General features: G+C 48.1%; 1 protein-coding gene across 1 annotated transcript in view; it reads right to left on the bottom strand.

Annotated features, from left to right (window-relative positions):
• LOC309360631 (lysozyme C-like) overlaps positions 1–13,128 on the bottom strand; it is a 36,831-nt gene extending 23,703 nt beyond the window's left edge. Inside the window, exons 1-2 of the mRNA XM_081895315.1 lie at positions 12,949–13,128; positions 11,861–12,016 (exon numbers count right to left, since the gene is read on the bottom strand). Coding sequence (XP_081751441.1) covers positions 11,861–12,016; positions 12,949–13,084 — 292 coding nt within the window. The 5' untranslated portion in view covers positions 13,085–13,128. The remainder of the gene's footprint in view (positions 1–11,860; positions 12,017–12,948) is intronic.
• Positions 13,129–18,275: the final 5,147 nt, after the last annotated feature.

Below are 18,275 nucleotides of genomic sequence, written 5' to 3'. Positions count from 1 at the left end.
AGACCGATCAGGGAGGAGAAGCCGAGCAGCAGTTGCATCTGGGTATGGTGCAAACAGTGCCTCACAAGTACCAGGACTTCTTGGAGGTTTTCTGTGAGAAGGAAGCTGACAAGTTGCCGCCTCACAGACCTTACGACTGCGCGATTGATTTAGTGCCAGGGGCGCAACTGCCTGCTGCCAAGCTGTACTCCATGTCGGAGGACGAAATGCAAGAGCTTCGGGAGTTCATAGACCATAACCTCAAGCGCGGTTTCATCCAGGAATCTAAAGCAGCGGGAGGCAGCCCTGTTTTCTTTGTGAAGAAGAAAGACACGCCCCAAAAAAGGCTTATAGTGGATTACAGGTTCATAAACAGCTTGACTAAGCCCAAAGCTTTCCCCATGCCCAAGATTGACGACCTTTTAGCGACCGTCAGGAGGGGCAAGATTTTCACCAAGCTGGACCTACGTGGAGCTTACAATCTCATCCGCATCCGGAAAGGGGATGAGTGGAAGACCGCCATGTTCACCCCTCTGGGCACGTACGAATACAGAGTCATGCCTTTCGGCCTCCAAAATGGCAGCCACGTTTTTCAAGCATTTATGCACCACGTGCTAGCAGGTCTCCTCTACAAAAAGTGTGTCTGCTTTCTCGACGATATCCTGATTTTCTCGGAATCGCCGGAGGATCACGATAAGGACGTGAGGGAGGTCCTGCAGAGGCTGAAGGAACACAGGCTGTACGCCAAGTTGGAAAAATGCCAGTTTGATGTCAGAGAGGTTGATTTCCTTGGCTACAAGTTGTCCGACGAGGGACTGGCCATGGACAGGGCTAAGGTTCAAGCGCTGTTGGACTGGAAAAGCCCTCGAAATCGGAAAGAGGTCCAGAGGTTCATCGGCTTTGCCAATTTTTACCGCAAGTTTATTAAAGGCTTTGCGAACGCGACGGCGGCTATCACTGACACCCTCAGTTCCAAGAAGAAGAAGTTCGTCTGGACCGAACAAGCGGAGCGGTCCTTCCGGACGCTTAAGGGTCTTTTCGCCTCCGAAGAGCAGCTGCTCCACGTGAATCCCGGCAGACCCATGCGGGTAGAGACCGATGCGTCAGACAGAGCGGTTGGGGCCGTTCTTTTGCAAGAGGATTCACAAGGCAACTGGAGACCGGGTGCGTTCTACTCCCGGAAGCTCAGCAAGACGGAGCGCAATTATACCATATGGGACAGGGAGTTGTTGGCCATTCATGCAGCTTTCAAAGCGTGGCGACACTTCTTGATAGGAGCCAAGCACACGGTGCAGGTCCGCACGGATCACAAGAACTTAGAGTATTGGCGGACGGCTAAGTTGCAGACCCAGCGACACATGCGCTGGGCGGAGTTCTTCGCGGACTTCGACTTCAAAATAGAATACATCCCAGGAGACTCCAATGTTATTGCAGACGCGCTATCCCGAAAGCCGCAATACTTGGAGGAAGCAGCTCCAATCGCAGCAAAGCACATTTTCGCACCGCAGGCGTGGACGTGCGCTACCATCGCAGTCGACCTGGACGCGGTGCGACGCGCGTTGCAAAGGGATCAGTTTGCACAGTCTAAGATGGAGGAGCTACGCGGAGGGTCGCGAGACAACGATGAGTTTCAATTGCAAGATGGACTTTTGACTCGTAAGGGTGCCCTTTACGTGCCCACCGACGAGCTTCGAGCCAAGGTTCTGCAACAATTGCATGACGCCCCTAGTGCAGGCCATTTCGGCAAAGAGAAGACGATGGAGTTGGTGGCTAGAGACTTTTGGTGGCCCCAGATGAGAGGAGAGGTGGCGGACTACGTCGCCAGGTGTGATATCTGCCAGAGGTCCAAACCAGTGCACCAGAAGCAGGCGGGATTGCTAGAACCGCTGGAGACACCGCAGCAACCGTGGGAGAGGGTAGCGTTGGACTTTGTTACAGACCTGCCCAGCTCCAGAGGTAAGACGGCGGTGTTAGTGGTGGTGGACTTGTTCACCAAGATGGCGCACTTCATCCCTTGTGCCAAGGTGGCGACGGCAGAACAGACCGCAAAGCTCTTCATCGATCACGTCTTCAGAGTGCATGGACTTCCGCAGTCCGTCTTGTCCGACAGGGGGCGCCAGTTTGTTTCCACTTTCTGGCGAAAGCTTCTGGGCATCTTGCACGTCAAAATCAACCTGACATCGGCGAGGCATCCACAAACCAACGGTCAAGCGGAGAGGGTCAACGCGATCATGCAGCAGTACCTGCGGTGCTACGCCAACCAGCGACCTGCGGCGTGGGTGGACTATCTGCCGATGGCTGAATTCGCCTACAACAACACGAAACACGCATCCACCGGGGTGACGCCTTTCTTCGCGAACAATGGCCGTCATCCCAGGACCTTCCCGAGATTTGCGGCACCAGGAGGGGGGGGGCCTCAAGATGCCGACCAGTTTGCAGCGGAGTTGCAAGAGGTGCACGAGGAGCTGCGGAGACATTTGGAGCTGGCAAAACAGGCGTATAAGGTGCAGGCCGATAAGCACAGGAGGGCGGGAGAGGACATCCAGGTTGGGGACTGGGTGTGGTTAGCAGCCCACGCGATGCCGGCCAGGTCATTGGCCAAGAAGAAGTTAGGACACAGGCAGCTAGGGCCATATCAAGTTGAGGCTAAGATCAATCCGGTGGCTTTTCGTCTAGCCCTTCCGGAGGGTTCCAGGGTGCACCCGGTCTTTCATAGGTCGGTGCTCACTCCCTACAAAACCCCACACAGGTTTCAAGAGTCAGGAGCACCCCCAGAGCCACGTAGGAGGGCGCCTGAGAGGGGGGAATCGCCAAGACCAGAACCTCTTAACGAGGTCACAGAGATACTGGACTCGAGATGGGGGGAGGAGGGAGTTGAATATTTTCTCGCCAGGGAAGGCACTCCGGCCTCTGCCAATAGCTGGGTGCCGGGTTACGCGTTGGACGAACCCCTGTTGAAGGAGGAGTTCCATGCACTTTTTCCGCACAAGCCCATGCCCGAGGAGTATTTTGATGATTGGCTTTTCACGCCCACTTTGTCGGACAGCACGTTCGAGGGTTTCTCCTCGCCCGAGGGCCATACGCCCGAAACAAGCCCGACCAGGGATCCGAGACTGGGGGGGGAGGAGACAGGCCCTTGTTGGTGGGTGGATCAGCCAAGGGAGGCATGGAGTCAGAGATGGATGGTAGGTCCTTGGCAGGCAGCGCCAGGAGAAACAGTGATGGAGGAAGAGACTGTGATGTCTTTGGGTGGGGAACCCGAGTTCGAACACACATATACGGAGCTGCCAGAGGAGAACGTTGAAGTGGACAACCTGTATCCTGAACCGACCCCGGAAGAACCACGTTTTCCTCAACCTGCACCCGGCGAGCGGGAGGGGGGAAGGGGGGGCTTCGAGGGGGGGATGGATGTCAGGGTTTCTGGGAGAGAGGAGGAGATGACAGAGGAGACGGAGAGCGAGTGGGAGGAGGGGCAGAAGGATGAGGAAGAAGATGACGGAATTCTAAGGGAATCCACGAGTCTGAGCAGCGAGTCAGAGGATTCTCAAAAGGGGGTTACCTTAATCAAGCAAAAGGGAGGAGAAGGGAGAAGCGGAGAGGAGCCCAGTGGAAGACAGACGCAGCAAGAGGCGTCTCAGCTGGAACGGAGTAAAGGGGGTGGAGTCGTCAGCCTCTCGGAGGGAGCAGGATTAGGAGAGAACAGAGAAAGGGGGTTGGAGCAAGGTGTTCAGCCGGAAAGGGTGGAGAGCAGAACAAAGGGTGGTGTAGCGGTCGAAAGAAAGGTCAGGAGCAACGTACGCGCGCCAAGTTCAAACGTAGAGGCGCGCGGAAGTGGAGAGAGCTCAGGGGAGGAGCCCGGCCCCAAAGCCAGAAGGAGGGGGGAAGAGGCGGCAGAGGATTCAGCCTCAGGCGAGTCACGGAGAGAGGGAACCCAGGGGGGCAGGAAGACCCTGCGGAAAAGAAAGGAGAGGAAGAGGTGGTCTAGAGCCAGGCTATTAAGTTGGTGTGGAAGAGGGGAGGAGTCAGAGGGGACTTCAGCGGTCTAACGTGACAGACGTACGGCCACAATGCTGAACTGTATGAGAAGCAGAAATCTTCAATAAACTTTTCCTGTAAATAAACTGCAACGGAGTGAGGTCTCTTGTGAGCTGGGACCCATCCTGGGTGGCCGTGACAACTGGCTTATTCAACCATTGTTAGAGCAGTTTGTGGAAGAAATGGAGGCCTTACACCAACAACTTAAGATGAACTTGGAACGGGCCAAGGAGGTGTACAAGAGGCAGGCAGACAAGCACCGTAGGGAAGGGGAAACCATACGGGTTGGGAACCAGGTGTGGTTGTCAACCCAAGGGTTACCGTTCAAGGGAGGTTGCAAGAAGTTGCGGCCAAGGCGGCTGGGACATTTCGAGGTAACACAGCAGGTTAATCCCGTGGCCTTTAGGCTCAAGTTGCCGATCAGCATGAAACTACACCCGGTGTTCCATAGGTCTTTACTCTCACCATACAAGGAGGGGCTGGAATTTCCAGGGCGCGAGAGAGAGGTCCCTACACACCCACAGGTAGAGGAGAGGGAACTTAGTAGTCAAGCCACGGAAATACTCGATTCAAGATGGCGAGGGAGACAGGTGGAGTATTTGGTGGCTTGGGAGGGGGAGCCCGAGTCGGAAAACACATGGGTTCCTGCGGAAACCATCAGGGATGAGTATCTCCGGGGGGAGTTTCACAGCAGGTTCCCAAGGAATCCCAAACCAATAGCGAAGTTCTGGGAGGAGCAATTTGGCACCACAGATGATGAAGAAGATTTTATGGGGTTTCCGGCCTCCAAAGAGGAGGGAGGAGAGGTATCAGAGGGAGAGGAATCGGACTGGGAAGATTACCCCATGAGAAGAGATAGCAGCAGGTGGAGAGCAATGTTTGAATCATCAGAGGATGGGGATAGCTCCTTCCGGGGATTCCCCGCATCACCGTCAGAGGAAAGGGAGGAAGTTGGGCCAAAGGAACGGGCCGGAGGTGAGGGGGGTCCTGGGGGGGGGAGGTGGATGTCAGGGAACTGCCATCGGAGCCAAGAGTGGAGGTAAGGCTCCCTAGCGATGCAGGAGAAGGGCCCAGCAGGGAGAGAGGGAACACTTCCTCTGAGGAAGGAAATCAGCGTGACACCAGGAAGAAAGGGGAGCAGGGAAGGACTTCGGAGAGATGGCTCCAAGACTCTTCCACAGAAACCAGTGGGGAGAGCCCAGGACCTCCGCTGGCCACGCCCACTCTGCACAGAAAACTTCCGCGCAGGGAGGCTAGGCGGAGACTTGGTGTCAAAGAGCTTTTATGCTGGAAGAAGTTCAGGAAACGCCCACTGACGGATTCTGCCAGTGACTGACACAGCCACGGAGAAAGGGCTGTACAGCCAGGGAAAGGTTTAGCCAGACAACGTTGCCTAGAGCAGCGGCCACTTATGCACGAGCAACCCCAATTCCCTTTACAGGTACAAATAATTTATTATTATTATTATTAGGATTCTGGGCTTCTGATAACAAGTAGGCAACTGTGGACAGATCCTTAAATATACAGCTTGGATTGTGTTTTGGATGTGTGTTATTTTATTTATATTTATTGTTTATTTATTTAATAAAATTTATTTTTAAAAAACCTGCAAAGTGGTTTACCAAAACAAAAAACAAAAAACACCAAAGCAGTAAAATCAAGAAAAATTAACAATCCTACTTTAATACATACAAAACATTAAGATTAAAATTGCTTCAACTTCCTAAGCATCTAGGTATGCTTGCCTAAAGAAGAATGCTTTTAGCAGTTGCCCGAAAAGAGTCTAGCAAAGGCACGTGCTTTATTGCAATAGGCAGGGAATTCCAAAGTGCAGGTGCTGCCACGCTAAACAATGCAGTACAGATATTAAGTGGAACGTGTAGTAGTGCTTGAAACACCTGAAGAGGAGGTTTTATTTATTGTGATTTCACCGTGCTCTGTATTATCTGAAAAGGAAAACATTTATTTAAAAAACCGGACTGCACAGCAGCAATCTACTCGCCTGTGAGTCTCATCATGATCAGTGGGACTTATTCCCAAGCCAATGGTGCATAAGATGGGCTGCTATCCTTTGCACTCCTTGCGTCCAACTTGTACCTAAAACTCTGCACAAACCTGCAGCAGAGAATTGTAGAGTTGGAAGGGATCCCTGAGTGTCATCTAGGGACAATGCAGGAATCTCAACTAGACCATCCCTGACCGATGGCCATCCGTCTCCTGTTTTTCCCCCTCAGCCAGGACACACAACAACGGAGACTGGAGGTGGGGGGAAAGATAAATTTTGACAATGGGGCAGATTTGTCAGGCGCATGCAGGGCCAGCTTGAAGACTTTACACAGAGAGGAACCCCACCCGCATGTAACAGGCAGGGAGCCAGCTCAGATAGAGAAAAAGACATGGGGGGGGGGAACAAAAGAGTACCAAAGTCTGTCCATTTTTTCCTCTTTGCCATGGTGACACTAGGGCTCTGGGATGCAGCCAGAGCTCTGGGACCACCCTCCCAAAATATTTACTTGTCTTCAATGTATTGCTACCACCATTCTATAGTCCTGATCCATTTTAAATTAAACACTTTCTCTAAAATTAAAATGGCAGAAGTAATCAGTAGCATACATATGAAAGGAAAGGTGAGAGAATAGTTCCTAATTGATACAAGGGAGACACAGATACACAAGCACACAGAAGTAAATAATCCAAGTGTGGCTTGCTGTTATATCATCAAGTTGTTAAGTGTTATGCTGTTAAGTGAAGCTAAATCCCCACTGACCCATGACAGAGGAAATGAGGCACATTCATTTTATGTTACACGGATAAGACTATTTTAGTACGGTAACCCCATCCTGAGAATGGAGGCTAGCACGTGAGCAATTTCTGCGAAGGTTGGTGATAAATTTCATCCTCAAAATTACTGCAACGTTTTCTCCAGAAGACATTTTCTCTGTATCACTGAAAGCGCTGCAGACAGACACACACACATTTTTGTGAACAATTTGAATTACTTGGAGGCCACTCTGAGAATCTGTATACAGTGGTACCTCGGGTTAAGTACTTAATTCGTTCCAGAGGTCCATTCTTAACCTGAAACTGTTCTTAACCTGAAGCACCACTTTAGCTAATGGGGCCTCCTGCTACCGCCGCACCCCCGGAGCACGATTTCTGTTCTCAACCTGAAGCAAAGTTCTTAACCTGAGGTACTATTTCTGGGTTAACGGAGTCTGTAACCTGACGCGTATGTAACCTGAAGCGTATGTAACCCGAGGTACCACTCTAAATACTTGGTCATTAAAAATAACATAAAACAAATGCCAACACACAATGAAAACTCTGCACAAAAGCATGGTTTTATAAGCTTTGTCACCAGCCTTCGGGAGAGGGGTGCAGTTTGCTGTACTTAGGGCTTAAAAAATAAAAAATAAAAGTCTTGTGTCTAGGAATATTTTTCTGCAAAAGCATCAGACTAGTTGTCAAAAGTGTGAACTTCACTAATAGACCCTATTTAAAGGAATTGGTCAGTTAGCTACAGAATTGCTTTGCTGATTTTTCTCATCTTCTTTTAATTACTGGAACGCAACTGCTTTGGGGGTTGGAAGTGTGGTCAAGCACATAGCGTTCTGGAACTATTAATATTAGCAAAGCTTTCAAACCCTAGAGCTGAGAAGGCAGGTCTGAAAAAATCTACGTGTGTAGAAGCAAGCCACGTGGGCTAACTATGAACTAAGCATATTGCATTGATCAGATGCATCACGCAAAATAACTTCCCACTCTCCTCCGTTGTTTGCTCGCCTGACTGCATCCTACCCATGCAAGGGAGACTGGCGGAGGGAGGAGGATCCTACCTTCCTGCCGGGGAGGCTGGGGGCAAAGAGGAGGCCAACCGGCCCAGTGCACGCGGGCCAAACGGGGCAGCAGCGCCGCCACTGTCCCACGTGCTCCGCTTTCGGGGGCCGCAGAGGCTTGTCGGAGGGGGACAGGGGCCCAAAGCGGGACAGGCAGCGGCCTTGGCAGGCTTCCCCCACAGCCCAGAAAGTCGGCCTAGGGCGGGGGTCGGCAACCTGCGGCTCCAGAGCCGCATGCGGCTCTTTAACTCCTTTGCTGCGGCTCCGGGGCGGAGGCGAGGGGAGGAGGCGCATTTTCTGGGCGGAAACACGCAAAAAGCCGCTTATGATTGGATCAGACACAGAGGCAGGACGCTGGCAGCCAGGGACAGGAAGTTGATAGCTGTGTTGCTTGGTAACCAGGAAGTTGCGGTCGCGATTTTGAGCTAACCACGTGGTTTGGCCCGGCGGCCATTTTAGGTGAGGCACTCTGTTGTGGGAATTGGATACTCAGGCTTTATAAGTGACAATATATGCTCAATTGGTGGATTGGAAGAGAACAAGTTATTTAAGTTAAGCATTTTAAGAGCTCATAGAGATTTGACTCTGAGTGTTATTATATTAAAGCGCTTTAATTAGGGCTTTAGCTCCAAGGATATATATGCAACCCTGAAATATAATTAATTTGATTGCTTTAATAAGTGCTTGCAGTAGTCAACTTATTGCTTGATTCCAATTGTATTTAAGCTTATCGAGTGTGGATTCATTTTGGTAATTTAATTCATTTGGTTGGAACTTTAAATTCATTTTGGTTGACTAAGAGAAAGGGCAGATCAATTGCTGCTGGATTCTGATTGTATATCAATTTAATTTAATTGATTAGATTCATTTGGTTGATTTAAGTCCTTTGGTTAGTTAATTAAGAAACAGTATTTATTATTGCAGGCCAATTTAATTACTTAATTCCGTTTAAATTAACTGGAAGTTGGTTCATTAGGCCAACTCATTTTATTTAGTGGTTACTTTAAATTTATTTGCTTGATCAGGAGCAAGGGCAGTTACTGCCCCCTGCCTACAGTGCCCACCCCTTCTGTTTAAAAAACAGTTGAACGCAATATATATATATATATATATATATGCTTTCGTAGATTTTCACGGGTACAGGAATGCAGGTTTTGGTGTCCTCGGGTGTCTTCCCGTGTAAAAGTTGGGGTGTCTAGGCGACGTTTCGACGAGGTCTCACTCGTCATCCTCAGGCTGGTGCTTTCGGCTTCTTGTTACTGGAACAGAGCAGGATCTCAGTGTTTGAGTTCCTATAAATACTGTTGAGGGGGTGTGGTGTATAGCCTCCAATGTTCTGGGCAGAGAGGAAGTTCCCAGGCTAGTGTGCCTTTTCTTCTTTTGTTCCTTAATTACTTGAGGGATATCTTGAGTGATTTCTTGAGTGATATCCTGAGTACCACTTAGGTGGGTCATTAGGTGTGGATTAGTTGCTAAAGTCTTTGTGTCTTGACCTCTTGAACTTTGTGAAGAGTTTTTCTGAGAAGATGGCTGTACTGCACTTAGTTGTGCTCTGGCTTGGCTTCGTGTATAGGGGCGAGCTGTGGTTTTGTGGCCTGTGTCAGCCAGATCTGTGTAGGGATTGCAGGGGGGTGCAGCATCCGGAGGTGCCACCAACTAATCCACACCTAATGACCCACCTAAGTGGTACTCAGGATATCACTCAAGAAATCACTCAAGATATCCCTCAAGTAATTAAGGAACAAAAGAAGAAAAGGCACACTAGCCTGGGAACTTCCTCTCTGCCCAGAACATTGGAGGCTATACACCACACCCCCTCAACAGTATTTATAGGAACTCAAACACTGAGATCCTGCTCTGTTCCAGTAACAAGAAGCCGAAAGCACCAGCCTGAGGATGACGAGTGAGACCTCGTCGAAACGTCGCCTAGACACCCCAACTTTTACACGGGAAGACACCCGAGGACACCAAAACCTGCATATATATATATATATATATATATATATATATATATATATTAATAATAATAATATTCAAAATAAGATAAAATAAATAAATAAATAAATAAAACTTGACGTAGATCAATAACAACAATAATTTTAAACGCATAGTTATTCTTTAACTGGGGTGCTCGGCTTACTGTCGGCTTCTGATTCCTACTTTTAAAACAGGGCTAATTTGAATTGAAATTGGTAAATAGTTAAGTAATTATATAATTATATATAAACATGAAAAAGTATGCATTTGGAGTCCTGTCGATCTTCGGTTCCACATATGTATGTGAGCAGGTCTTCTCCAACATGAACTATATTAAAAACAAACATCGATCACGCCTCACAGATGACAGCTTGCAAGCCTGTGTGAAAATGAAGGTGACGTCTTACAGCCCTGATGTGCAGACACTGAGAACTGAGGTTCAGGAGCAAAAGTCCCATTAACCTGGTTACCTGGTTGTAAATTAAATATTTTAATTAGCTATTAATTTGTCCTTTTTTCTTGAGATTTACAGCTGACTGCACAATCCTGCATATAGAGCATTAAGGCAAGAAACAATATATACAGTGTTATATTTGTTTTAAATGTTGCAATGTTTTTGCGGCTCCCAGTTGTTGTTTTTCTTCGGAAACGGGTCCAAGTGGCTCTTTTTGTCTTAAAGGTTGCAGACCCCTGGCCTAGGGGAAGAAATTGAGCTGAAGCCAAGTGGATCCGGCCTTGCCTTGCCCTAGCCCCGCCCCCTGCCCACAAGCGATTGGCCAGCTGGGTTGGGGGCGGGGTAAAGGCAAGGCAAGGCCGAAAACGTCTCATTTTCTTCGCCTAGGCCGGGAAGCCCGGCGCCGGTCCCAAACCACCTTGGAGGGTAGGTAGGGCAGTAATGGTTCTTGATAATTTTCCCCGGCCCGCCCCCCCCCCCCGTTTGAGGGCAGTTCTGATTGAAACTTCAGGGGCCATAAAAAGAGGGAGAGCCCCAGGCTACCTTATTCTGCTATGCAGGTAAACCAGGCCTCCCTTACCAGGTAGGAAACTTGCATAATGATCACACTTCGGGTGGCCATGTACCGGTATATCCTCCCCTCTACTTAAAGTGTTGCCTGGTCTAAGTTCAGTTTAGAGATAAACCACCCTAAGAAGCAAGAACTGAAGAGGTCTTGAAGTTGCCCATCAGGACCTGGCATCTGCTCAGCACGAGTCACTTGATGTATTCCACACTGTGGCAATATGTTTTTCTATTTAAATAATAGTAATTTAAATGAAATGTACATTACTTAAATTTGTTTTCTTGTAATTATATGAGTAATTTCATAACAATTATATCTAAATTTGCATATATACAAATAAACTGCCATATGCAAATTTTATGCAGACTGCATAACATTTAAAAAAAAATTCCTTTAGGGATGCATGGTAGGGTGCTTTTATTTTTGGAACAGGGCACTGAAGCAGAAGGTCCCTCTCAGAACCTGGCCTAGGTCTCCATATATGTATGTATGAAATAATAGGCTATAAAGTCTCATTACATAATTACCATTTGTTTCACAGTTCATGCTCTAACCTGCATCCTGCCCATCTGGAAGTCTGCTTCGGTTCTCCCCCCCCCCCCCAATTGCACCAGGCAACTTCAAACCTGCTCAGGTTATCAAGTGGGGATTGCATCAGTCTGGTGAATCATGCACCTGTTGGTTAATGTGCTCAGGACGTCCAAGCTGTCTTGGAGTATAGGCTTTAGAGTAGGAAGTGTGGAACCAGGGGCCCAGAGGCCAAATCCAGCTCTCTTTATCCTGCTTTCAAGACTTTCCTCAGGCCAAGCACACACACACACACCACTTTAGCATGGCTCGTCATTAATGCCTGTTTGTGCATGCTTTCTCCCTAAAAGATGCACTTTTGCATAAGTTTACTGGCTGGAGTATTGCATTGCAAGATTTGGGGAAATCTCCATGGCCTGTCTCTTTTTAGAAATAAGCCACTCATCATACAGTACATGGCACAAGCAGGAAAAAAGGGTCACTCACAATCACAGGAAATGTTGCATTTGTTCTGTGAGGGCCGCCTCTCATTAAAGCACCATTCCTGGCCGCTCAGATGGAATAGCCCGTAGTGTGGGACACCATCTTCTGTCTCGTAGTATTCAGTGTTGTAATTAGCTGGGAATCCAGCCATACAGACATCTGGTAGGGAAGCAAAGTATAAAAACCAGGGACTCAGAGTGCCCTTTCTTTTCTAAAATCAGTTCCCAAACACAGAAACAGAAAAGCATTTTTAAAACTTCTCCAAAAATCCTGCTGTTTAAACACTTTCAAAACATTGACATAAACTTTCTTGGTTTTGACATTCTGAGTTTTGAAATGCTGTTGTTTCTATTTCAGTATTCTTAAAATATCAATGTTTCTAACAGCTTTTAACATTTTCCTAAAACATTCTGAATTATCCAGTGCTACCTTTAATCTTGGGGACGCAGGTGGCGCTGTGGGTTAAACCACAGAGCCTACGACTTGCCGATCATAAGGTCGCGGTTCGAATCCCTGAGGCGGGGTGAGCTCCCGTTGCTCAGTCCCTGCTCCTGCCAACCTAGCAGTTCAAAAGCACGTCAAAGTGCAAGTAGATACGGTAAATAGGTATCGCTCCAGCAGGAAGGTAAAAGGCGTTTCCGTGCGCTGCTCTGGTTTGCCAGAAGCGGCTTAGTCATGCTGGCTACATGACCTGGAAGCTGTACGCCGGCTGCCTTGGCCAATAAAGCAAGATGAGTGCCGCAACCCCAGAGTCGGTCACGACTGGACCTAACGGTCAGGGGTCCCTTTACCTTTAATCTTGCAACTGAAAATTTATTATATCATAAATGTGTCAGCCTTTAAGGTGCCACAAGACTCTTTATTTTCAATCTTGCCTGCTCTGTCAGTTCTCATTTTTCAGATATGCCACATTATTTTAAAATGGTCAAAGATAATACTGTAAACAAAAAACCCAAACAAATCCATATAAATTGCTACACATGTCATCTAGAAATGAGAAACCAAAGGGAGGTTGGGATCCACAACAAATTGGGTGTACATTTATCCTAACAGAGCAGCTGGACATTGTACGTCCAACAAACAAGACTCACATTGTTTTACGTCAATACCGCGAAAGCCATCCAGCCCAAGATCTTTCAGCTTGTAAAACAATTCACAATCCTCAAACTTCCTTGTCTCGTTTGCTACCATGAGCAGGCAGAATGACAGAAGGTGAAGTGTCTTCATTGCCACACGTCTCTCAAGTCCAGAGCCTCAGCTTTTTATGGCCCCTGCCTCCTCCACATGCAGCTGCTGGGTGACCTTGGGCCAGTCATACTTCTCTGAAGTCTCTCAGCCCCACGCACCTCACAGAGTGTTTGTTGTGGGGGAGGAAGGGAAAGGAGAATGTCAGCCGCTTTGAGACTCCTTAAAAGGGAGTGAAATCCAAACTCTTCTTCTTCTCTAGGGGAAATTGGTTTGCAAAAATGTGTATATTATCACGAGGGCTGTTTTTAATGGCAAACTAATATGGAAATGTGGAGAACAGCTTAAGAGGCCTCATTGAGGCACTGGGACACCACTGCTGCTGCTGCACTGTGAGTTGGGGAAGGCCGCTCCCTCCTCATGCTAATTCCACCTGGCCCAGGGGGCGGGGCCCACACTCGCCACCGCTACAGTTTTAAGGACACTGGTGTTGCTGCAGCAAATGTTAAAATTTTTTTTATATTTTAAAGTGTTTTAAAGGGGTTTTTACTTTTTACTTTGTTGTACCACCGTGAACAGTGGTCTGTATACATGTATTTTTATTTTGTTCCGTTTTATGTTGGTTTGGGGTTGGATAGTGAGTGGGGTGGGGATTTGTTTTGTTGGTACAATTGTTTTTGGTTTGATTTGTTTTTCTATTTTGTAAATGGAAGTTGGTTTGAGGCTTGGGATTGCTACCATAGTGGGGAGAGGGAGGTATGGCAGTGGGGGCAGAGTTCCCTAACCTATTGGTATTGGGGGACTTCAACATCCATGCTGATGCCATTCCCTCCTCACAGGCTCTGGACCTGGTGTCTTCCATGGCGACACTAGGGCTCTCCCAGTTTGTTTCGGGCCCCACACATCAAGCAGGCCACACGCTGGATTTGATCTTTGGCGCTGGTATAGATGTGATCATGTCTCCTTTGATGAAGGTGCCATGGTCTGATCACTACGCTCTGAAAGCCAGGATTGATTTTCCACCCCCACCCTGCTTAGGTGGCGAGCCAATTTGGGCTCGCCCGCAGAGGCTGATGGACCCTGAGAGATTCCGTCAGGCCTTGCGGGACCTTGCTCCCCCTGGCGACTCATTGATTGAGCTTGTTGAGGGCTGGAATATCCAGCTCCTAGCAGCCATCGATGAGATCGCACCTAGGCGCCCTCTGCGACCCCGCAGAAACCGGGCTCCCTGGTTTACCGAGGAGCTTCGGAAAATGAAGCGGGACCTCTGACGGCTAGAGCGAGTATGGCGGGGTGCCCGTGACGGAGCCTCAAGAACATCTTATAGGGTTTTTATGAAAACCTACGAGATGGCAGTGAAGGCAGGTAAGAAGTCCTACTCGGCCTCCATTGCCTCCGCTAGCTCTCGCCCGGTGCAATTATTTAGTATAATTAGGTCTTTAACGTCCCTTGAAGGACAGCCAAATTTAAATAACAATTTGACACACAGCTGTGAGGCATTTGCGAGCTTTTTTGCGGAGAAGGTCCTGTTGCTCCGCCATGACCTCCCTGCCAATTTGGATACAATAAAGGAACTGGAGGCCCCTCGACTGTCCTCGGGTCCAGTATTGGACCACTTTGACCGGATATCCCCAGCCGATGTGGACAGACTCCTCCAAGCTGGAAAGCCCACCACCTGTCCTCTTGACCCGTGCCCGTCTTGGCTGATTAGAGCGTGTCCAGAGAGGTGCGGGCCCCCCTGGGTGATATCATCAATTTGTCCCTTGGCACCGGGATATTCCCAGGGGAACTGAAGGAGGCAGTGGTGCGTCCACTCTTAAAGAAAACATCATTAGATCCCTTAGATCTATCCAATTACCGCCCGGTTTCGAATCTTCCATTCCTGGGTAAGGTGATTGAGAGAGCGGTTGCTGAACAGCTTGGTTGGTTTCTGGATGAAACATTGGCTCTCGATCCATTCCAGTCCGGCTTCCGCGCTGGTCATGGGACCGAGACGACTCTGGTCGCCCTAACAGATGATCTCCGCAGGCAGCTGGATCGAGGCGGGCCGGGGCTGCTGATTCTTCTAGACCTGTCAGCAGACTTCGACATGGTCGATCACGAACTCCTGGACCACCACATTGCCGACGTGGGGATCCAGGGGACAGTCCTTCAATGGCTGCGCTCGTTTCTCTCTGGTCGGGGACAGAGGGTGGCGCTTGGGGGGGGGGGGAATTGTCATCGCGCCACTCCTTGGTGTGTTGAGTGCCTCAGGGTGCGATTCTCTCCCCGATGCTTTTTAACATCTTTATGTGCCCCCTCGCCCAGCTTGTCCGGAGTTTTGGCCTGGGTTGCCATCAGTATGCCGATGATACCCAACTCTATCTGTTGATGGACGGCCATCCTGACTTGGCCCCAGACACACTGACCAGATGTCTGGAAGCTGTGACTGGATGGTTACTTGGGAGCCGGTTGAAGTTAAATCCTCTGGCTGGGATGGAGCGATATGGGATTGAGGGGGCAACTCCCATCTCTTGCGGGGGTGCAATTAGTGCCAGCATCGTCCGTTAAGAGTTTGGGTGTAATCTTTGATACTCCCTCTCTATGGAGGCGCAGATTACAGCTATAACAAAGGCAGCATTTTTTCATCTCCGCCAAGCTAAGCAGTTGGCTCCTTATCTCTCTCGCCCTGACCTAGCCACTGTGATCCACGCGACGGTCACCTCCAGACTGGATTATTGTAACTCATTCTACGTGGGCCTGCCCTTGAGACTGACCCAGAAACTCCAGCAGGTGCAGAATGCCGCGGCGAGACTCCATATGGGGTCTTTGCTGCGAGATCACATTCACGCGGTACTATACCAGCTGCACTGGCTCCCGGTGGAGTACAGGATCAGGTTTAAGGTGCTGGTTTTAACCTTTAAAGCCCTATACGGCCTAGGACCCTCGTACCTACAGGACCGCCTCTCCTGGTATGTCCCACAGAGAAATTTACGGTCTGCAAATAAAAACATCCTGAAGATCCCAGGCCACAGAGAGGTTAGGCTGGCCTCAACTAGAGCCAGGGCTTTCTTGGCCGCGGCTCCAATCTGGTGGAACGCTCTGTCTCAAGAGACTAGGGCCCTGCAGGACCTGACATCTTTCCGCAGGGACTGCAAGACAGAGCTGTTCCACCAGGCCTTTGGTCAGGGCGCAGCCTGACCCCCTCCTCTGGCAATCTGCACAGAATTTTGCTTAATTGGTTGCCATCAATTTGATTTTAATTAATTTTATAATGAATAATTTTAGAATGTTGGATTATTTTGCTTGTTAGCCGCCCTGAGCCCAGCTTCGGCTGGGGAGGGCGGGATATAAATAAATTTTATTATTATTATTATTATTATTATTATTATTATTAACTGAACCCAATGACAAAAAGAGAGAAACCAAAACAGACAGATCCACCCACCCTTAGAACACACACACACACACACACACACACAGAGAGAGAGAGAGAGAGAGAGAGAGAGAGAGAGAGAGAGAGCAAGAGAACAGGTAGTTTCCAGCAACCTTAGCAGCCTTTGAAAATATCAGGAGCAAAATTGGTTTTGTTTTGTTTTAAAAAGAAACAGCACATAGGTTAGGAGTCTATGGTAAGCTCTCAAGTTTTGTAATTTGGAAGACTGTAGTTTTTTGAGATGTTTCTTCAGTAGACTTTCCGAAGGGGTTTAGTCATTGTGCTATTTCAGGTAATAATTTTGGGCTCGCTCTCACTCTCCCCACTCCATGTTGGCTGACTTCATCTATTTAAAAATAACAAGCTGGTGCTGTCATATTCTCTTATCAGCATACTTTCACCATTTATCTGAGTATTCCATGGGATGACCCACAGGTTGTTCTCATTAGAGGAGGCCTTTCATCTTTTTTCAGAATCTTCAAATCAAGATCAGTTAAGCTGAAGTATTTAATCTAGAGCCGTCTGCATTATTTGGGAGGAGATGCCACTTTATGTTCTGTCTGACTAGTGTTAAGAGCAGCATTATTTGTGCAGAGACTCAAAGAGATAGACAGGATGTCCTGGTAATCAGATGGAATACTGTTGTGGTTCCTGGGTTTGAAATGATCACTTAAAAGTCACATCGTGGACTTGTGGCATGACTGCTTCTCTACAGGAGCTTTGGCGAGAAAAACACTAATGTTTAAAGTAAAAAAAAACCAATTACGTTAATATGAACCACTATGACTGAGATATGTTAACGTTGAAAAATGGTCTACCGACTCAAGATAGTAAATTGGCTAATATACAGGATGTGATGGCTTGTGAATGCTCTTCGCAAGAAATGCTTCTGCTCACTCAGAGATACATATATACAGTCTTTATTTTACATATGTACAAGCAGCCCATTACAATCATGCATCCTAATCCTCCGGCTCAGATTCTGGGAGTGGCTTATGCCAGCTCCTTCTCCAACAGAAAAGGCGGGAAAGTTTCACGTGACGCCTCTGCCCCCTCCTCTTTAACACTCTCCTTTCCTTGGCAGACGGAATAGGCATTGTTTCACTGTCTGTGCCAGAACTTCCTGTGGCTCTGGTTCAACATCTGTGAGCTGTCCCACCTCCTGGCTTTCCCCTCTTTCCTCAGTTGCCACTTCCTGCCCCCCTCCCCCTGCCTGTCTCTGCTCCTCCCCTGCATTCTCTGGCAATACCATGACACAGGATTATTATTGAATGCAAGTAACAGACCAGGCATATTATCTTCCTGTTATTTGCCTTATCCATGCTCCCTTCCCAGACCCAGTGGCATAGGAAGGTCAGGTGGTACCCGGTGCGGAAAATTTCTTGTCTCTCTCCCCCCCCCTGCAAAAATGGTTTGACTTTATTTCATATTTTTTTACAAAGGAATGTGGATTCTGGGCCTCTGATAACAAGTAGGTGACTGTGGACAGATACCTAAATCTACAGGATGGATTGTGTTTTGGCTTGTGTTATTTTATTTATATTTATTTAATAAAATTTATTTTTAAAAACCTGCAAATTGGTTTACCAAAACAAAAAACACCAAAGCAGTGAAATCAAGAAAAATTAACAATCCTACTGAAACACAAAGCAAAACAAAAACAACGAAAAACATCCCAATGAAAAGGGAATGCAAGAAAGCAAAGTGACTGTCTAACGAGGCCTTACAATTAGCAGGAGAGAGAAGGCAAGCACAATGCAAGGGAGATAGTGAAAGATACAGAAAATTGAATGCAGATTTCCAAAGAATAGCAAGGAG

The sequence above is a fragment of the Podarcis melisellensis genome (assembly GCF_964234715.1).
Source record: "Podarcis melisellensis genome assembly, chromosome: 17".
Lineage (NCBI taxonomy): Eukaryota > Metazoa > Chordata > Lepidosauria > Squamata > Lacertidae > Podarcis > Podarcis melisellensis.
This window is presented reverse-complemented; position numbering and strand designations above follow the sequence as displayed.